At 36.5% G+C, this 22,903-nt stretch overlaps 1 protein-coding gene across 2 annotated transcripts; it reads right to left on the reverse strand.

Annotated features, from left to right (window-relative positions):
* LOC127860102 (39S ribosomal protein L37, mitochondrial-like) lies at window positions 1–22,409 on the reverse strand. 2 transcript variants are annotated; one of them, XM_052397915.1, is made up of 9 exons: window positions 22,387–22,409; window positions 19,633–19,776; window positions 17,050–17,220; window positions 15,941–16,038; window positions 15,361–15,497; window positions 14,674–14,795; window positions 8,140–8,325; window positions 4,001–4,155; window positions 1–346 (listed from the first exon to the last, which is right to left on the reverse strand). In XM_052397915.1, exons 2-9 carry the CDS (start codon window positions 19,754–19,756, stop codon window positions 50–52), a joined length of 1,290 nt encoding a protein of 429 aa, XP_052253875.1. In that variant the 5' UTR covers window positions 19,757–19,776; window positions 22,387–22,409; the 3' UTR covers window positions 1–49. The 2 variants fall into 2 exon arrangements, with proteins under 2 accessions (XP_052253875.1, XP_052253874.1); XM_052397914.1 differs by lacking the exon at window positions 22,387–22,409 and adding an exon at window positions 20,705–20,881.
* Window positions 22,410–22,903: the final 494 nt, after the last annotated feature.

The following is a 22,903-nucleotide window of genomic DNA, read 5'->3' on the forward strand; positions in this document are numbered from 1 at the left end:
TTTGCATACACATTTTATTCAAAACTCATATTATGATTGATCCAATCATCTAAGAGGGCTTGGCGCTGGCAAAGTTATACAAGTACATCGCTAAAAACTTCTCAAACACTTGCGGATTGTAATCCCATAACTTCGGGGGCCCATACTTGCGCTTCGAATGTAGCCAAGGCTTGCACAAAGTCTTTCTTATGAGGTGATTGGCCGAGTCGGACCAGACAAAGTTTTTGATGCCGTTGTCGGACGTGAAGTCAAGGGTATTGAGCTGCACCACGAGAAAGTTGAAGGTAAGAGGGGAACAGTTGATGTTCAAGATGGTCACTGGCTCCTTGAGGACACCTGCACTGGGCTGAAAATGGGCAATGTCATCCCAGATAAGTCTGCGCACGCTTATCAGGGACATTACTTTCCAATTGTATTCTATTTTTTGTTTAATTTTCTTCTTAGAAGAATTGTGGTCTAGGCATAAAGTGGCATCCTTGATTAGCCTATGCAGACTTCAGACAGACTCCTTGAGGACATCAGCACTGGCCTGCACGGTCGTATGGTGACAGTCTGATCATTTGTTAATGATGATTGAGTCTCGCTTTGGAAAAAAAGGGCTTAATGCATGCGCGTAAAGCGTTGTCCCAGATTAGACTTGCAGTCTCCACAGGCTAATCAGGGTAGACACTTTGAGCTTTTATTATCATTTTTGAAGGAATTCTCTTCTTTGTGAGTATTATGTTTGTGCAGAAAGTGTTGTCTCTGATGAGCCTGTGCAGACACAGGCTTATCTGGTACGACATATTAAGCACATGCATTAAGACCCATTTTCCCACAGCAAGGCTCAAATTGACAGTTTTTTTAATGTGGAGAGGGAGGGAAGGGGGTGATTTTCCTTTAAATATTGAAGGGCCAAAAAGTTGCGATAACAATTACAATGTGACCTTGAGCATTGAGCTCAGGTCACAAGTACTGTCTAAATAGAGGCATGATATTTTAAAAATGGCCGGTTTATTGACAATTGAAGTCTCCATAAGCTGTATCATGCCCTGATTTGGAACACTGACCTTTAAACATGACCTTGACATTTGAACTGCTGATAAATACCTTACACAAAACAGATCATTTGAATGTTTAACAGTTGAGGTAGGCAAGATGTAATATTAACAGATGGATGAAAAAGGTTATAATCTACTCCTATTTGAGCATTAACATGTGAACTTGACCTTTGGACTCCGAAGTAAGATCTATCATGTGACATGCTGTCTCCATATGGAGAACAGTTGTGGGAAGTAATTGTAAAATTAACTGATGATTGAAGAAGTAACTGTCTGCATTATGCTCAAATTTTATCTTTGACCCTTAAGTGTGACGTTGATCTTTGTGCTAGGGACATGGGTCTTCAATGTGAACAGTTGCACCTAATTATTGTCAAAGTGCCCGATGAATGATTAAATTACAGTGAGTAAAAGCATGGACGGACACGAGCAATTGATGCAAATAACATCAAACTGGCATTAAGATAACTTACCGGTACTCCGAAAGTAATCAGAGCTTCAGATAAGGTTCGTATTTTCGTAATTACAAATTATTTTCAAGTCCGTTGCGTATTTATTTTAAAATCTTGTCGTACCATTAAGAATTACAAAATCAATTTACGAATATTATTTTAACATCGGTTCGTATCGATTTTTATTGAGTTCTTTTCGCGTATTAAAGATCTTTTCGGTGCTTATATAGAATCGTTATCGGGTTTGTTTAACAAAGCACATTTTTTTCCAATAAAAACGGCGTGTACAGTCTATCTGTCAAAAAGCAATGGTGGCGCCCAGAGAGCGTCCTAAAAAGCTGCAAAGCGCGAAAAAACACGCTTTTAACATATTGTACGCAAAGTGAGCCGAAGTTGAATGTTAAGAAACACATTATAGAAAAGATCTTATACGATGTTGTATGGTCAGTTGCCGACACAGTCGGAAAAGCTAAAAAAAAACGCGACACGACGGGTCCTAACTTAAACAAAAAACAAGGGACAAAATTGTCACAAAACCAGGTTTTCATTGTGAAAAAAAAATCTGATAAAGGGAGAAAACTCAAACTGAACTTTTGAAATGACCAAAAAAAATTAACCCCCTTTGTAAGTTTTTTTTTTTTTTTAAATCTATTTTTAGTCGTGGCGACCTTGACATTGGAGATATTGACGTGATTCTTTCGTGGGACACACCGTCCCATGATGGTGAACAAATGTGCCAAATGATTTTAAAATCTGACGATGAACGACATAGTTATGGCTCGGACAAGCTCATTTATGGCCATTTTTGACCTTTGAACTCAAAGTGTGACCTTGACCTTGGAGATATCGACGTAATTATTTCGCGCAACACACCGTCCAATGATGGTGAACAAATGTGCCAAATGATTTTAAAATCTGACAATGAACGACATAGTTATGGCCCGGACAAGCTTATTCCGCCAGCCCGCCAGCCAGCCAGCCAGCCAGCCAGCCAGCCAGCCCGCCCGCATTCGCCAATCTAATAACCAGTTTTTTCCTTCGGAAAACCTGGTTAAAAACATTGAACGAGTGGAAGGGACAATTCCCGTGATTGAAGGGGAGACCCGCTTTAATTGTGAAATATGTAAAAATTCATCGAAGGCATGCAATCTAAGCACAGTTTGGGCATATGAGGGTATTTGAAAAACAAAATTGTATAATAGTAATACTGAATAGACACTGTTGAACTCGAATGAATAAAGTTGCTAGTATGTTTATTATGATTTTTTGCATGAAAATAACCATTATTATTTATTTTTAGGTCATTTAGAAAAGTTAAGAAATATTTTCCAAAACTTAGTAGTAACGTTAAGAATAAAATTTCAGCGTTAAGAATTATTTTTGAAAATCTGGTAGTAATGTTAAGAATTTCACAAAACCTTATCTGGAGCTCTGGTAATTAAATATTTAAATTGTTGATACTTTCTTTCAAACAAATAATACAAATTATAAACAGTTAAACCCAAACCACGAGTTTTTATATTGAACAAGCAAATACGTTGAATCGATATCCCCCGAAAAATAAATTGTGTTAATGGATGAGTGCACATTTCCTGATATATGGTATACAATCATTAAAAATAATCAAGTGTAGGGCAATTGATTTTATGAATTGCTACCCTCTTTGATAGCTATACACCCATGAAGTTTCATGGTGAAATCTTGTAGCATATCTGAGATATAGCCTTGAAAATTTACATCATACAAAAACAACAAAAGGCAATAACTCTAAGTTAAAAAAGTGCAGGGTAATGGTTCTTGTGCATGGCACTTCTTTATGATTTTTACACACCTGTGGTGTTTGATGTTGAAATGTTGTATTGTATTTGAAATATAGCCCTGAAAAGTTCTATCAAGCGAAAACAACAAAGGGTAATAACTCTTATTTAAGAAAGTGAAGGATTATGGTTTTTACGCATGGCACTTATCCTCATTAAATAATATTTATACACCTATAAAGTCATATTGAAGTCTTGCATGGTATCTGAGATATAGCTAAAAAATTTACATCATACAGACAAACAAACAAAGGGCAATAAGTCTTATTAAAGATAGTGTACAGTTATGGTTCTTGTGCATGGCACTTTTCCTCATAGGATTCATACACCTATGAAGTTTCATTTTGATAACTTATATAGTTTCTGAGATATAGCCCTAAAACGTTTGGCGACAGATGGATGGATGCACTGACTGACAGATGGACAAGTCAACACCAATTCTATTACCCTCCGCCTTTGGCAGGGGCTAAAAAGCAACAGAGTAGTCAGAAGTCTAATTACCCCAAAGCAGTCTCATTATCCCAAGGCAGTCTAATTACCCCAATGCAGTCTCATTACCCTAATACAGTTGAATTACCCCAATGCAGTCTTATTACCCCAATGCAGTCTCATTATCCCAATGCAATCTAATTACCCCAAGGCATTCTCATTACCCCAATGTAGTCTCATCACTCAAATTCAGTTTAATTACCCCAAATCGTCTCCTGGCCTCTTCTACAGCAACTGCGAATGTGTTTAGGAAGCTGAAAGGTTGGGCAGTCTTGTCCATGTGCAGTAGCTTGCCTGGGAACACGTTCAATGTCAGCTGGGGGTAGCAACAGCGTACACTGCTGTTGGGCCGCAGGACTGGAAACAAGGAAAAATACGGTTAAAAGTTTGGTAGGTTCTGTTGTATACACTATACAGATTAATTTTTCAATAACAAGAAGACTAAATACACTCTACAGGTGATTTTTTTCAGATAAAATACACTACACATATGAATTATTCAAGGTTTACCGTAATACTCTATAGATGAATTATTCAATGTTGAATACTCTCTACAGAAGAATTATTCAAGACTAATTACACTCTGGCAGTCTGCACATCAATTACCCATTCAAGGTATATAAAACTCAACAGATCATTCAAGGCAAAAAAAACATTGCAGGTGCATTAATAATGGCGAAATACGAAAGAGACGAATTACTTCAGGTTAAATAGACTCTACAGATGAATTATTAAAGGTAAAATAGACTCTACAGATGAATTATTCAAGGTAAAATAGACTCTACAGATGAATTATTCAAGGTAAAATAGACTCTACAGATGAATTATTAAAGGTAAAATAGACTCTACAGATGAATTATTCAAGGTAAAATAGACTACAGATGAATTATTAAAGGTAAAATAGACTACAGGTGAATTATTCAAGGTTAAATAGACTCTACAGATGAATTACTAAAGGTAAAATAGACTACAGATGAATTACTCAAGGTTAAATACTCCTCATGTGAATTATTCCAAGTTGAATACAATATACACTCTACGTGTTTATTATTTAAATATCAAATAGTCTAAAGATGAATATCCAAGGTTAAATACACTCTACGGGTGATGTATTCAAGGGTAAATATACTACATGTATAATGATCAATTGTTCAAGGTTAATTAATGTCATACAGATTAATTATTCACGGTAAAATGCACTCTACAGGTGAATTATCAATATCAAATACGCAATATGCAGATTAATTGTTTGAGGTTAAATACACTCTACAGATGAATTAATACAGGATAAATACTCAACACATGAATTATTCACTGTTAAATGCACTCTCAATATGAATATTCACGATAAAATAAACGCTTAATTATTAAAAGTTAAATACACTATACAGATGAATTACTCAAGGTTGAATACACTCTACATATTAATAATTCGAAGTTTAATACACTCTACAAATGAATAATTCAATGTTAAATACAAATCAATTATTAATGGTGAAGTACACTCTGCAGATGAAATATTCAAATTAAAATACAATCTACATATGAATAAATCAATGTTGAATACCCTACATATGACATATTCAAGGTTAAATATACTCTGCAGAAATATTATTGAAGCAATTATACTATTAAATTATTAAAGGTTTGAAATAACGTTCTGATGAAGAATTACTGATAAGATTAAACACATTTTACTAATAAGTTATTCAAAGTTTAAACAAGAGCACCGCCTTGCGGGTGCAGACCGCTCATCTATTTTCTTTTTAAAGGTGAAGGGACTCTCATTTTCAATCACAAAGGAGGGAGGAGTGGAGTGAAGAGGGGTGTATAGTGTGGGGTTGTGGATATTTATTACATTATCTTCCAAAAAAGCGAAAAAAAAAAAAAAAAAAATCGGGGGGGGGGGGGGGGGGGGGGGGGGGGGGGGGGTTTTGGGTGCGATGGTTGGACGGTATTTCAAACATAACCGTTTTAAAAAAAAAATGGGGGGGGGGGGGTATAGTGTGAGGGTGTGGTGATAATTTGTGAGATGATCTTAAAAAAAAAAAAAAAAAAAAAAAAAATCAAAAAAAAAAATTGGGGGGGGGGGGTGGGGTGGGGTGGGGGTATAGTGTGAGGGTGTGGTGGTCATTTGTGAGATGATCTTAAAAAAAAAAAAAAAAAAAAAAAAAAAAATTAGGGGGGGGGGGGAGGGGGGAGGGCACGGGGGAGGGGGGGAGGGCACGGGGGATGGTTTGGGTGAAGTCTATTGTGGTATGTCAGGTAAGAGTAGTTTCATCAAAGTATCAATCAAATCTAATCATAAATAAAGAAGTTATGGCAATTTTAGCAAAATTTAATAATTTGACCTTGAGAGTCAAGGTCATTCAAAGGTCAAAGTAAAATTCAAGTTGCCAGGTACAGTAACCTCATGATAGCATGTAAGTATTTGAAGTTTGAAAGCAATAGCCTTGATACTTCGAGTGGATCGAAACACAAAATTTAACCATATATTAAAAGTTACTAAGTCAAAAAAGGGCCATAATTCCGTAACAATGACAACCAGAGTTATGCAACTTGTCCTTTTACTGTACCCTTATGATAGTTTGTGAGTGTTCCAAGTATGAAAGCAATATCTATGATACTTTAGGGGTAAAGTGGACCAAAACATAAATCTTAACCAAATTTTCAATTTTCTAAGTATAAATGGCCCATAATTCCGTCCAAATGCCAGTCAGAGTTACATAACTTTGCCTGCACCGTCCCCTTATGATAGTTCATAAATCTTGCAAGTATGAAAGCAATAGCTTTGATACTGTATGAATAAAGTGGACCTAAACACAAAACTTAATCAAATTTTCAATTTTCTAAGTATAAAAAGGGCACATAATTCTGTCAAAATGCCAGTCAGAGTTACATTACTTTGCCTGCACAGTCCCCTTATGATAGTTAGTAAGTGTTGCAAGTATGAAAGCAATAGCTTTGATGCTTAAGGAATAAAATGGACCTAAACACAAAACTTAACCAAAATTGTCAATTTTCCAAGTATAAAAAGGGCACATAATTCTGTCAAAATGCATGCCAGAGTTATCTAACTTTGCCTGCCCAGTCCCCTCATGATAGTAAGTAAGTGTACCAAGTTTGAATGCAATAGCATTGATACTTACTGAGAAAAGTGGAACTAAACGCAAAACTTAACCAAAATTTTCAATTTTTTAAGTATAAAAAGGGCACATAATTCTGTCAAAATGCACGCCAGAGTTATCTAACTTTGCCTGTCCAGTCCCCTCATGATAGTAAGTAAGTGTACCAAGTTTGAATGCAATAGCATTGATACTTTCTGAGAAAAGTGGACCTAAACGCAAAACTTAACCGGACGCCGACGCCAACGCCAACGCCAACGCCAACGCCGACGCCGACGCCGACGCCGACGCCAAGGTGATGACAATAGCTCATAATTTTTTTTCAAAAAATAGATGAGCTAAAAAATCATAATACACATTATTTTATTTGGTAAAGATTGGATGAAAATTGTCAACCGCAAGGAGTGCCATAACTCAAAGATATTATATCAAGCTTTAAAAATTCAAGTCCGTGAAGAGCAAATTTAGTGTTTGCACAAAAGGCACAAAAACTTAAAAAGGCATGATAACTTAAGATAATTCAAGGCATTCTTGGGATGATGTTGTTGGTTACTGAACTGAGTCCTTCAATTATAATATTGATGTTTTCAAGAAGATTAGTAAAAATGTTAGAAGAAAACAGCTTACATATCAACGTATTATGAGATATCATGGTAAAGGACATTATTAAAATCTCACTCTTGAGGACTTTGTGCTATTGTGAGTTGAAATGACAGATATAACAGACTGCTTGATACATGTAGATGTATGCCAATTATAAGTATATCAGCAGCGCTTTTGAAAATTTGGCTAAATCCAAATGGGTAACATATCGTCCCAGATCAGACTGTGCAGTTTGCTCAGTCCAGCCAGGTATGACTGTTAGACAAACATTTCCGTGTTTATGGAATTTTGCTTCTCTTCTCAACAAAAACCCAGTCTAAGTGGAAAGTATCCTTTTAAATCACCGTGTGCCTAGCAAAGACAAATGTGAGGAGATACTTTAAAAACATACATTAAGCCAGTTATTGAGAGAACGACTCATATTTAGGTACAAAACTGTGTTATTTTAAATCTGAGATTTTCCCACACAGAGTCTGCAGGCAACCATAGCTTCAGTTTAGCTGTTAATTGTATAAAATTTAGTGATACACTTAAAACAATAAACATTAAGTTTTTAAGCAATGAAAACCATACACTTAAGAAGGCGAAGACAAAGCCAGTACACAATACATACAGCCATGTGTTTCCTTTGTGCTCAACACCTCCTGTTCCTGTAAATCCACCAATGGGCTGATGGGATACATGTCAAAGGGGGTGTGTTCTTTGGAGGCCTCAACTAGGGCACTGTCTCCCAGGGGTGTCAGCGGCCTTGACCCCATGACCCCTGCCTTGAACTTGCAGGCCATGTGGATATTGTCCTCTGAAGATCAATATAATAGATTATAGGGCCAAAAAAAACTTCTTCACAAGGGGCCTCTCTATCTTCCCCTTGACCAAAAAAGCCCTATCCCCTTCAGAAATCTCTTTAAAATCATGCATTTTTCTCTAAATTTCCAATCTACCTCAGTATTTTTCATTCCAAAAGCTAAAAAATTGTGTCTTTATTTCCCCGAAAACAATGCTGTGGCCCTTTCCCGAAAGTTGGTGTTTTGGCCATGTATTAATAGAAACAGATATGTTCAGGTTGTAAATAATGACGTTTGATGTACAGCAGAGTGAATAGCCTCCTAGTAGGAAAACTGAGAAGACAAAATTTTGTCCAAGAAGAAAATCAGGACACCAAAGCAGATCCTCTGAACAGTACTGAAAATATGCCCCACTGGGAAAAACACAGAAATACATTAACATCTGTACCAAATCTGCTAAACTGGAAAAACGCAGAAAAACATCAACATCTGTACCAAATCTGCCCAACTAGATAAAATCACAGAAAAACATCACCATCTATACCAAAGTCCCCAATTTCACCACAAAAGATGAACATAGTGCCGGGGGGCGGGGGGGGGGGGGGGGGCAATAAAACCCCTAATGCTGGCCATGCTTGAAGAAAGATACCCATTGAACATGCCTTCACAGGTGGGTCAGCAACATATGCAGCAAAGAGAGGGAGGGGGGGGGGGGCTTCTGTGTACATGCAGTGCCGAGACAGAAAGGCAGGAAGAAGCAGTACCAACAGGCCTTTATGGCACAAACTACAGAACTGCGGTGGAAGCCTTCATCCATGCTGCAAACACTATAAGCAGCAAAGTAGGCCACAACATATTGTCCTCCTAACAGATGCTTTGTCAGTCCTGGATTAAGCCACAGACAACAAAAAGCTTCGACTCATAGCAGAAAAGGCCCACAGGACAACTACCATCACCTGACCAGACAAGAACAGGTGATCACTTTCTTACTGCTAACATGGCACCGTAGACTTAGCCAACACACCTAATAACACCTAATGCCATCTTTAAAGTGTCCCTTTGGAAAAGCCAACCAAACAGCTTCACACATCCTCCAGATATGCAGGGATCATTAACAACTGAAGCAAAGAGATGTGATAAAGAGATGCATAAACATGGTTCAAACAGAAATCTCAAACCTAAATTCAAGCACTTTTCAAGGACTTTTTAAGGCCAAATTTTCATTTTCAAGGCCGATTAACACAGTATATATCATTTATTTTCTTGAACACATTAAACTTATTTCACAATAACTCATACATGTTATTTATAGTCATTACATACAAATACACATTATCCATCCTTAACTCAATGAGTCTCACATATGTATTTACTTTTTAAAGTTATTATAAACAAACACATTGTCTCTTTCTATGCTCACATCAAACAGACTAGTTCATTTTATTTAAACACTAGAAATGGCGCGGCAGAGGCCGACGCGTATCCCCACGCCGAATGTTTGACCTAGGTGTGCCCCAGGGTTGGTAATGGGGCCATGCATAGCTGAGATTGACCGTATTGTCATAAGAGAAGTTCATCATCAATTAGAAGTGAATTGGTGTAGAAATGAAGAAGTTATAGTAAAAGGCAATTTTGGGTGGGTGTGACATACTGTGAAACCATTTATTTTCGTCGGCACAAAATTTCGCCCTTTTCATAAAAATGACTATTTCGTCCGCTCTTAAATTCGTCCATTTCTGGTTTTGAAAAAACAAAACAAAAAACGTCCGATTTGTTTGTAATACATGTAATACGCGGTTGCGAAAACATTGTGCTGGGGAAAGAGAGGTGCAGCACTTGGTAGTCACTTGCAGGAGGTGGGCCTTGTTTGGCATATGCCAATTAGCAAGTCTGTTATTTTAGGTGATAGTAACTGTCCCTTATCATTTTATGTCATTGACACGTTCTTTGTTATGATTAGCGGATAAGTTGGACTGAATAATCGTTAACAAGTGTTTTAAACAACGAAGCCAATTGCCAATTAGTCTTTTTCCATTACTATCACGGTCAAACTGATTACAATCTTACCTTTATCGGCGCCAATTAGAGAAGGTGCGAACATTATGGGTTATAATTGGCGTAAGCAAATTATTTTGGTCATATTTCATTAAAGTTTCAAGCGTTTTGCATCGTAAATATTTGAAACCAAACAACCAAACACAAATCAAAATGTTTTTTATTAATTTGTAACAAAGCGCATAATATATTTCACACATCGTCATATTTTAATTGCGTTTAATAGTATTGTCTTTAATCCGGATTCGCCGCGTGTAGGCTGTATAATCTGCAACACCCCTGAAAAACACAATACACACAATGGGTAATAAAGTTGTTAACAATTAGCGCTAATCAACACTATTATACCTAAACGAAGTCGACGCATTCGATACAGCCTTATTGCATTCGCGTTTTACAGGAAATGTCAGTTGTCAGTACACTGTATAATGAACACCCCTTTGTGTCAAAACCGGATTTAACTTGAGTGTGAATAGTCGACTGTTTCATGTTCTTTGTATCAATACCATCTGTGTATCTGTATTATAAGTATACCAGTCAACAAACAAGTTGCGCGCTTCCGCATATGGGTATTCGGACGTTCAAAAAATTGACCTACGGTTTAGCGTTCATGCCGTCGAACGCATTAAAGCAATATAACTCGTTTTTTTTTTCACTATTTCTTTATATGCAAAAAATACTAGTGGCTTATAACTTACCTTTCAATCTTTTTTTCTCGCATGTTGCGAGTGTGCGAGTGTTAATTTCGAGCCGTGTGTATATGCGTGGATTACGCTGGATTTAAATGCCTCATGCCCACGGTAATTCAGTCTTATTTGTTTCAAATATGGGACATGATTGTTCGTTAGGATCTTGAATTCGTCCATCGGTCGAAGGACGAAAAACGCGAAAAATAATGTCGAACGAATAATAATGGTTTCACAGTATGTGGGCAGGGCGCCCTAGGGTTGGTAATTGTGCCATGCATAGTTGAGATTGACCGTATTGTCATAAGAGAAGTTCAGTATCAATTTGAAGTGAATCGGTGTAGAAATGAAGAAATTATAGTAAAAGGCAATTTTGGGCGGGTGTGGTCTATGTGGGCGGGGCCCCAGGGTTGGTAATGGGGCCATGCATAGTTGAGATTGACCGTATTGTCATAAGAGAGGTTCAGTATCAATTTGAAGTGAATCGGTGTAGAAATGAAGAAATTATAGTAAAAGGCAATTTTGGGTGGGTGTGGTCTATGTGGGCGGGGCGCCCCAGGGTTGGTAATGGGACCATGCATAGTTGAGATTGACTGTATTGTCATAAGAGAAGTTCAATATCAATTTGAAGTGAATCGGTGTAGAAATGAAGAAATTATAGTAAAGGCAATTTTGGGTGGGTGTGGTCTATGTGGGCGGGGCCCCAGGGTTGGTTATGGGGCCATGCATAGTTGAGATTGACCCTAATGTCATAAGAGAAGTTCAGTATCAATTTGAAGTGAATCTGTGTAGAAATGAAAAAATTATAGTAAATGGAATTTTTTGGTGGGTGTGGCCTATGTGGGCAGGCGCCCCAGGGTTGGGATTGGGGCCATGCATAGTTGAGATTGACCCTAATGTCATAACAAAAGTTCAGTATCAATTTGAAGTGAATCCGTGTAGAAATGAAAAAATTATAGTAAATGGAAATTTTTGGTGGGTGTGGCCTATGTGGGCGGGGCGCCCCAGGGTTGGGAATGGGGCCATGCATGGTTGAGATTGACCGTATTGTCATAAGAGAGGTCCAGTATCAATTTGAAGCGAATCGGTGTAGAAATAAAGAAGTAAATGTAAAATAACCTAAAAAATGAGTGAAAATTTCTGACGCGGCCCCACCCCAACCGCTATAACTTTTGACCCAGGGGTCAGATCAAAATTCCAAATAGTGCAGGGTCGCACATATGCTCATAGCTACCATGTGTGTAAGTTTCAAGGTTCTAGTGCTTTTAGTGTAGGAGGAGATAGTGGCCAGGACGGACGGACGGACGGACGGCGGAGATAACCACAATATCCCCACCTTTTTTTCAAAAAGCGTGGGGATAATAAATCAGTTACTATTACATTTTGTATTTCACAGGGCTGTTGTTGTTTATGACTGTTTTAGATTCAACAGTTTTAACAATAGTACCTTCCTGTTTCACCAAAAAACACATTGCTTTTCAAAGCGCTTTCCCCCATTCCCCCGACCCCAATGGTCTTCATATAGACCAAACATTGTGCTTTTCGAATGTCATTTGTTTTCTGTACCCAGAAATATTCATAAGTTTCGCGCAAAACATAACGATTAACGTCATTTTGACAACTTGTTTATGACCAGAAAATAGCGCCATGAATATTCATATTTAAAGAATGTTGACGTTTCGTATAAGTGGTAATTATTTAAGCATTTTTTCTGCATTTCATCAGTGTTTATGACCAGAAAGTAGCGCCAGGAATATTCAGTTAACCACTCTGCTTTGAAACGACACTACCCCATCGCTGCATTTTTACTCGCGAAAATAAATCACAACGGAGAACCTCTGACCTAGTACACATAATCTGTGACGTGTACACTTAACGTTTCGTACCCAATAGTGTACCAAACTTATATTTCGTACTCAACTTTTTGCGCAAAGGAATTTATGATAAATTTTCGTAATATTTTCCTTAAGAACGATTAAAATTCATGGCAATGATAAAAGTAATTTTGAACAGAAATAAACATTTTCAAGGCTTTTTTACATGAAATAAGCACTTTTCAAGCACTTTTTCAAGGCCAACCTTAGTTTAAGGGCTTTTCAAGCCTAGGACTCGTTTTCAAGCACTTTTCAAGCCCTGTGCGAACCCTGATAAAAACACAAGAGCACCGCATAACTGGTGCCAACGCTTGGCGGGTGCAGTTTTGAATATATGAAAGCTTGTCAGATTTTATATTTTTAGAGGTCACAGTGACCTTGACCTTTGACCTAGTGACCATAAAATGAGTGTGGTGTGTAGAACTCATCAAGGTGCATCTACATATGAAGTTTCAAAGTTGTAGGTGGAAGCATTTTGATTTTAGAGCAAAATGTCAAGGTGTTGGTACGACGCGGACGGCACGATGAGCTGGCTATGACAATACCTCGGGTTCTCTCTGAAAACAGCCAAGCTAAAAATGGCCCCCATCTGTGAGTCCGCAGGAGATGCTGTAAGGACAGGTAGAGGCTCTGCAGAAGACAGCTTTTCCATTCTTTCCTCCGCTTTCATATACAATGGCCATCAAAAAGGAGGAATCACCAAATATAGATACCACAAAGACTCCAAAATCATTTGATTACGTTCCTCTATCATAAATAGAACAAGAGTGCCAAACTGTCACAAGATATGCCTGTTTGAAGGTTTTGGACAACTTGATTACTTTACCGTTTGAGTGGAAAAACACAACTATTTGAGATACCATGCTAAATCCTTAAAATGCACTAAGTGACCCCGTGACCTAGTTTTTGACCCGGCATGACCCATATTTTAATTTGACCGAGATATCATTTAGAAAAAAACTTATGATGAGATTGGGTGAAGATCGGATGAAAACTATTTCAATTAGAGAGCGGACACCATGCTCAATGCTTGAAATGCACTAAGTGACCTTGTGAACTAGTTTTTGACCCGGCATGACCCATATTTGAACTTGACCTAGATATTATTTACCACAACTTCTGACCAAATTTGGTGAAGATCAGATGAAAACTACTTCAATTAGAGAGCTGACAACATGCTTAATCGTTGAAATGCACTAAGAGATACCGTGACCTAGTTTTTGACCCGACATGACCCATATTCAAACTTGACCTAGATTTTGTCTATATACAACTTCTGACCAAGTTTGGTGAAGATCAGATGAAAACTATTTGAAACACTGCTGTGGATGCCCCCGCCGCCCACCCACCAAGGGTGAAACTATTATACGTCCCCTTTTCAATGTGCATATAAAAAGTGATAAAGAATCTGTGTTTGACAAACTCATAAGCCTTAAGTAGGTGCTAGACAGAACCTTTCTGAGACAAAAACAAGGTGAACATATATTGGTATATCGGTATACATGTACAGAGAATGATCATAAGCAACAACTGTAAAAGTTTGAAAACTTTGTAGCAAGCCATTTTGATGCAATAAGAAACAGGAAAATATTGTTAACCTTACACAGACTCAGATAAAAAGACAGATGTCTGGTGCAGTTAAAAGTCATTTCATAGTCAGCCTTAGCATGTTTCTTTTCTGAAAATACATTTACAAAGTAATATTTGCTACTCATATTCTAAAAGGTTCAGCCAAAAACATTAATACCTTTGTATTTGTAGAAGGTTGAAAACTGAGGCTCGTACACAAGCAATCTTTCGGTATATAGTTCTGGGAATTCTTCATTCATGGCCTGTGCCATTTGCAGGAATCCATTAAGCAAAATCAATCTGAAAATTCATAAAAACACTCACAAATTAGACAATTAGAGCACCATTTGATACGATCAATCAAGATTTTACCTTCCAAAAGTCTTGCAGACTGTGGATAAGGTAAGATCCGGAAAACACAGAAAGTGAAAAGCTCCCTGGCAAACACTAGTCACTGCAATACTGCTAAACGAATATCATGCATTGCTGTAGATCTACAAGAATATTGATCAAAACTTGCAAAACATGAAGTAGGATCATTATTAATTGATTACAAATAGATGTTATCAGCAACGTGTTTGGTATTATTGGTGAGTTCACAAAGAAATAAAAGTCAACAATCCGATGTTTTTTATGTGTACCTGAATGTAAGACAGCCCAAACAATCAGATTGGAAGTTATTTATAGATATATTAAATTATAACAGGTAAACCAATCAGATTAGCAGTTATTCATAGCTATACTTATTTATAACAGTCAGATGAACCAATAAAAATAGCAGTTATTTATAGATATATTTATATATATGATATTTATTTATAACAGTTCAACCAATCAGATTAGCAGCTATTTATAGACATCATACGAGGATTTATTCTCTGGAATGCCATATTCTCTGCGGAAAACCCAATCAAGGTTCTCCAAATCAAATCTCTTTGGAAGTTTCTCTCTTGTGTTGTCCCACACTTGTGATGCCAATATTTGTCGCTTTGCTTCATCATCCTGGAACAATTTTATCCATACATGAACATAAACAGTTGTAAAGTTTCATCACTTGCACAAATACTTTAAAAAGACATACAAAACAAGACCAAAATTATCTTTAACAGGGCCATAACTGCACCAAAATATACAGGTGATCAAGTTTACAGTGTGATTAATTCTCTTATAAAAAAAGTTTCATCCCTCCAGCAGCTATACTTTTTTAGTTAAAGCAATAAAAAAAATCTTGCAAGAAAGATGGAAAACGACAAATTCATATGCCTCTCTTTCAAATGGGGATTTAACAGTAAAAATCTAATACCAGTTTACATAACTCTTTATACTTGCATTTAAAACCAACATCGCTAAATACATTTTGCAAAAGGGAATTTCTTCACAACATTACTAGTAAACAAAATTGCGCTGACTCTTGCCATATTTTATGGTGAAAATGGTAGCCCTACCTGATCGCTGACTCTGTACTTGCCCACCAGGTCATTGATAGCAGGGGGCAGGCCAGTAAACAGCTGAGACTTTGTGAGAAGACAAGCTTGCTGCATACCTGGAAACATGAGGAACATAAAAACACCTTCCCACTGAAAGTACAATGCTTGTGAAAAAGCTGCTGACTTTAAGAAAATGACAAAAATGATTTTTTTTAATTTATAGAAAATATTGGGTAGGGCAAAATTTACCCAATGGGATGATTTGAGTTGCGTTCTGAGAAAACTGGGCATAATGCATGTGCGTACAGTGTCGTTCCAGATTAGCCTGTGCAGTCCGCACAGACTAATCAGGGACGACACTTCCTGCTTTTATTAATTTTTTTCGTTGAATGAAGTCTCCTCTTATCAAAAATCCAATAAAGGCGGAAAGTGTTGTCCCTGATTAGCCCGTGCGGACTGCACAGGCTAATCTGGGACGACACTTTACGCACATGCATTATGCCCAGTTTTCTCATAACACGCCTCATCTGAACAAAGTTAGTAAAAGTCCACCATACAATGTCACATTCCACCTACTGAATCTTGATGCCTTGCAATTACAGACAAGACATACAGGGGTACGATTTGAACCAACTTGGTTGAGGACCGTCATACATCCTTGCAGATATAAAGAATATGATAAATACATTTTTCAGTACATACATATGAGGGAAACAAGTGAAACCCAGGGTAGGACCAACTTTGTTCCCAAGTTCATTTTTTGAACAAACTCTGTAGAAGAACAAACCAAACAGTCAACCTCTGAGCCTTGCGGTTTCATGAGATTTGAATAGAAATGCGCGGCGCTCTGTGAAAAGGGGGTTTAATAAATATGGGTAAATTGTCATCCAAGATTAGCCTGTGCAGTCCACACAGGATACTCAGGGACCACAATTTCTGCCTAATCTTGATTTTTGCTAAGAAGAGACTTTCTTTAAACAAAAAAATATAAAAGCGGAAAATATCCCTGATAAGATTATGCAGACAGCACAGGCTAATCTGGGACAACACTTTACGCACATGCATTAAACCCCCTTTTCACAGAGCATGGCCCCAATTTACTGTTAATAAACTTATTTTCATCCAACCTTCAGTGAATGCCGACAGGCGATGTACGTGCCACACTTTCTTTTTTTCACGTACGTCCTCAACCGCGGGTCTCTTTGCCAGCCAGTTGTCTGGTATGTCTTCCGGTGGGACCCACTCGGGGGCTGGCGGGTAAAGATAGGTCATCGGATCGACCACTTCCACGCCCTTCTCTGCAAACAGATCGCACAAGACAATCAGCCTTGCTCTTGGAATGTTGGACTTCATTCATGTGCGTAAATAGAGAATATTATGTGAGTTTGGGATAAAGATCAAGTTTATCATGGGAGGCTTAGAACCGATGTAGCGCGAGGTTTGCCGGGCGCTTACATGTTTTGAGCCGAGCTTGATAAACTTGATCTTTATCCAAAACTCGCATAATATTCTATTAATCCTATTATTTCCTCCTTATTTTCCATTAATAATTATCAAATATCGCATTTTTTTTACCATTTTGAATTTCCGCAGTTGACAAAAATGTATTCTCGAATTTTTGGAAAACCCCAAATCTGATCCAAAAATAGCGATAGTATAAAGTTCAAGTATATACGATCTTTGTTATACTATCAATTTTCATCTGGTTATAGGATAGAGTGTTGTCTCAGATTGGCAAGTGCAGGCCGCACAGACTAACCAGAGACAACGCTACGCAAATGCATTAAGCCCAGTTTCCCAGAATGAGGCTCATATAGTAGCATAATACAATGTACCGTTATTGAGCATAATACAATGTACCGCTATTGAGCATTATGCATATGTACCGTTATTGAGCATTATGCATATGTACCGTTATTGAGCATTATGCAAATGTACCGTTATTGAGCATAATACAATGTACCATTATTGAGCATTATGCATATGTACCGTTATTGAGCATAATACAATGTACCGTTATTGAGCATTATGCATATGTACCGTTATTGAGCATAATACAATGTACCGCTATTGAGCATAATACAATGTACCGTTATTGAGCATAATACAATGTACCGTTATTGAGCATAAAACAATGTACCGTTATTGAGCATTATGCATATGTTCCGTTATTGAGCATAATACAATGTACCGTTATTGAGCATAATACAATGTACCGTTATTGAGCATAATACAACGTACCGTTATTGAGCATAATACAATGTACCATTATTGAGCATAATACAATGTACCGTTATTGAGCATAATACAATGTACCGTTATTGAGCATTATGCATATGTTCCGTTATTGAGCATAATACAATGTACAGTTATTGAGCATAATACAATGTACCGTTATTGAGCATAATACAATGTACCGTTATTGAGCATAATACAATGTACCGTTATTGAGCATTATGCATATGTTCCGTTATTGAACATAATACAATGTACCGTTATTGAGCATAATACAATGTACCGTTATTGAGCATAATACAATGTACCGTTATTGAGCATAATACAATGTACCGTTATTGAGCATTATGCATATGTTCCGTTATTGAGCATAATACAATGTACCGTTATTGAGCATTATACAATGTACCGTTATTGAGCATAATACAATGTACCGTTATTGAGCATAATACAATGTACCATTATTGAGCATAATAAAATGTACCGTTATTGAGCATAATACAATGTACCGTTATTGAGCATTATGCATATGTACTGTTATTGAGCATAATACAATGTACCGTTATTGAGCATAATACAACGTACCGTTATTGAGCATAATACAATGTACAGTTATTGAGCATAATACAATGTACCGTTATTGAGCATAATACAACGTACCGTTATTGAGCATAATACAATGTACCGTTATTGAGCATAATACAACGTACCGTTTTTGAGCATAATACAACGTACCATTATTGAGCATAATACAATGTACCGTTATTGAGCATAATACAACGTACTGTTATTGAGCATAATACAATGTACCGTTATTGAGCATAATACAACGTACCGTTATTGAGCATAATACAATGTACCGTTATTGAGCATAATACAATGTACCGCTATTGAGCATAATACAATGTACCGTTATTAAGCATAATACAATGTACCGTTATTGAGCATAATACAATGTACCGTTATTGAGCATAATACAATGTACCATTATTGAGCATAATACAATGTACCGTTATTGAGCGTAATACAATGTACCGTTATTGAGCATTATGCATATCAATTGTTGATACATATCTTGCAGTTTTGGAACACGCTAATGGCATGTACATGTAACATTCAGGTGATCATAGTGAATTACCTATTTGTTTAATACTGTCTAGTTATAGATAGAATTTTAATATTTAGTACTAGCATTCATGCTTCTAATGTCTAAAAAAATACTTTTGCAATAAAGAAAGTACAAGAGCTTTATTACAAAGGCGAATTCTAAAATAAATCCAAAATTGATGGTAACAATAGCAATTTTGAAAACTGTAGAAAAATGCCATAATTAGTTTCATTAACTTTAAAATTGTATCAAAATGAAATGGAATAAACTGATCAAATATCAATAAAGCAGTTTAGAAATACAAAAAAGACTAAAGCTATCAAGGAACTAGAAAAAAAGGTGCTGCGAGTCCATGACAACAACAAACCTTTCAGGATAGCATCTGCATAGCCCTGTATTGTGCCCACTCTATAAATACCCTTCCTTGCAAACGCATCCTTGATCCTCTTGGCTGTTCGGGGTTTGTACAGACTGGGGGAAACTCGTACCATTTCTTTGATTTCAACTCAATCTGAAATGTGATCAGTGAACATACCTGAACAAATATACCTTATCTCTGAAATGCCTGGTCGGGTGCGCATTGGCTGGTTATTGAACTTTGCCATTGTTTTATGTAAACAAACATTTTCAGAAAGTTTGGTGAAGATTTGGTGAAAACTGTATAAGTGAGAGAGGAGAAACTATGGATTTAACATCATTTTTACAAAACAAAGGGAAAGAACTGTAAAGTAAATTGAATATGGCTTTCATTTTATGCCAAAACAACTGCATGACTTAATGAGCGCCTAGCTGCTGTCAAACTGCCCCTCCACCCAGGGTGTTCCCATAATATATCTTGTCAAGAGACAGTTGCACATAATATATATATAGGCCTAATAAAAGTTATATTTATGAGGTTCATTTACAAGGAATTTTCATTGGCAAACTGGTTTTCGGTAGAAACATTGACTGCTGGATTTTATTGATAATTGACAAGTGGATGCAAGGTGATTATGAGTTAAATTGTAAAAAAAAAAGGAATTCTTTGTTAAGGAAAGACATCTGTTTGCAAACCAAAAGATCACATCCTAAAATCCAACCCTTTTACATGTTTTTTTTTCATGCCTACAATTACAATTAATTAAGCTTTTACCGATCACTTGTAAGTAAGCGGCTATAATTACTGCTGAATTTGACATGCACATCACTGGTTGTGTTGTTATAAGGACTGCCAAAGGGATTAACTGTCCACAGACTGAATGGTATCATTAATTATTTTTATTGATATATTGCATCTGGGCTACAAAATGTAGGTACTTTCAATAATTCAACTCTCAGCTTTATAACCCAAAGGGTTGCTGAGAGTTGCAATACCCTGTCAATTGTCCTTAGATGCAAAATTTGAAAACCATTTCATGGACTAATGAACACTTTTACTGCAAAAACATATCAATATTTACCTGTCTTAAGCACAAACTCATGCAAATGGAACCATTAAAGCAAATTATTTTGTACGCTCTATGCACCATATTGGAAGACTGTCATAATGTTGCCGACTTAAAGTGTCACTATTGATTAGGTCCCAGTCATACACGCCATACATCCCGGATTGTCTGGGATTGTCCCGGAAATGCAGAACGTGTCCCACAGTCCCGGAAATCTGTCAAATGTCCCGGATTTTACATCAATGTTGTCCTCGTGGAAATTGTGCATTTCATGCATTATTCAGTTATATCAAAACATTTATTTTTACGCGAGATTAAATTTAAAAAAAAACTACACACAAACAATGTGTATCTTTACCGTCTTTAAGATAATTAATTATTGAAACAATTACTGCATGTATCCTAATTAAACAAAATGCGAATCGTCTATTAGGAGGATATATTAAACGATTTTACGCACTAGGCGCACCTGCCGCTTATATCATTTCAACGAGAAGGTGGACTTAAATAGTGACTCTGCAAACATGGCAAATAAATAATAGATCGAATTAACAATGGAGATCATACACATAGAAAAGATTAATGAAATGCCTTTGATAATCAATGATGCATAAAATCGTTTTAGATGCTAACAACATATTTATTAGTAATGTACTCAATTTACGATGTGAAAAAAAAAAGAACCAAAAAATGCATATATGTCTATTTATATCGCGATATATATACATGTCCCGGAAAATCGGCAAATATCCCGGAAAATTGAGCTCAATTTCCCGGAATTGATCTGAAAATTTATGGCATGTATGTCTCAGTGCACCAATCTTTTGCAAATCTTGATATTTGATGTAGCCTTAGTCAATAACGATGTTGAACAGATGTCTAATATATAAACACTGTTTCGAATTTCAACATAAACTTGTCAACAAGAATAGTGTGTTGAAACATCGTTATTTTTTTTTTTAAAGGGTGCATGTGAAGAATAACTTCTGTGGTTGCCATTTCGGTTAATGTAATGTGTTTTATTCATTGCTTTCGTTTATTGGTAACAAACGACATCTATTTAGCGATGTTCACGGAATAGCTATGCAGAAGTGGGCTTGTGTTTATGAAGGGGTGCATATGGACTCCCAGAGCTGTCAAAGCAAAAAAATATCAAAGGCTCTGGGAGTCCATTTATATGGACTACTGGGGTAGGACAACAGAACAAATCTCACAAAATACAGACAATCTGGGCAAGACTGGGATGTATGGTATGAACTGAATTGCTTAGTAGTTTCTTAAGTCTTCATGATGTAGCAGTTTTAATTCATTATTCTGATCGGTTAAAGCATTTCCCTGATAATGTAAACCAGGCAAAATAAGACTAAAATATGTTGATGGATAATTTCTTGACCAAAATAATTGACTTTTATACAACAAAAGAACCTAATTTTTACCTATTAAAACTAGCTTAAAGAAACTCAGTAATCCAGCAGCATACACAAAATTAAAAAAAAATCTCTATAAACAATACAAATACTCAACGACAATTTGTCCTCTTGGTTAAACAAGTTTTGCTTAAGTTAAGCCGCTTAACCAAAGTCAACAAAATAGTGTGTAACGAAAATGTATTGCAATAGAAAAACCAAACTCCACATAAACAAATGAGCTCACAATTGGTCTAATATATTTTTAAAAATTTGTGTATAAATGCAGACCAAAAAGAATAAGATGCATATACATGATCACGATCCGTACCAATTCATTAAAGCGGGTATATACGATTTTTATATGTGCTGAATTGTAAAATATTGATACAAATATGTTATAATAACACACACTATGCAAGAAAAATGATACATTTAAGACGAATTTCATAAAATACAGCAAATACAAATTAGCGCCCCGAGCCGATTGTGACGAAGATAATTCGTAATTATTTTCCTACAATAACCGATGCATTCGTCTTTTTTGTAAGTGTTCATGTGTCGTATGAATCGATATCGCTGCAGAAATTTCAAATGAACCGTTAAACTAAATTTAGATTCACATCGTACATGCATGATATACATGCTGGCGAATTCGGCTGTACAGCCTTTTTCGATTTCAGAATTAAATATCTGGCTTATTTAGCATTTTTCGACACATGTTCTTCTTAACTTTTATTTTAGTTTATATTGAAATATATGTATAATAAGTTTTTTACACATTTTATATTTATTACTAAATATTTGA

Source organism: Dreissena polymorpha, chromosome 15 (genome assembly GCF_020536995.1).
Source record: "Dreissena polymorpha isolate Duluth1 chromosome 15, UMN_Dpol_1.0, whole genome shotgun sequence".
NCBI lineage: Eukaryota > Metazoa > Mollusca > Bivalvia > Myida > Dreissenidae > Dreissena > Dreissena polymorpha.

Coding starts and splice junctions, on each gene's coding strand:
- LOC127860102 (XM_052397915.1), bottom strand. CDS start 19,756: ATGGTACGAGTTTCCCCCAGTCTGTACAAACCCCGAACAGCCAAGAGG. Junction 8,326..14,673: donor AACCTTCTACAAATACAAAG/GTATTAATGTTT, acceptor ATTGATCTTCAG/AGGACAATATCCACATGGCC. Junction 347..4,000: donor AGGCCAGGAGACGATTTGGG/GTAATTAAACTG, acceptor GCCCATTTTCAG/CCCAGTGCAGGTGTCCTCAA.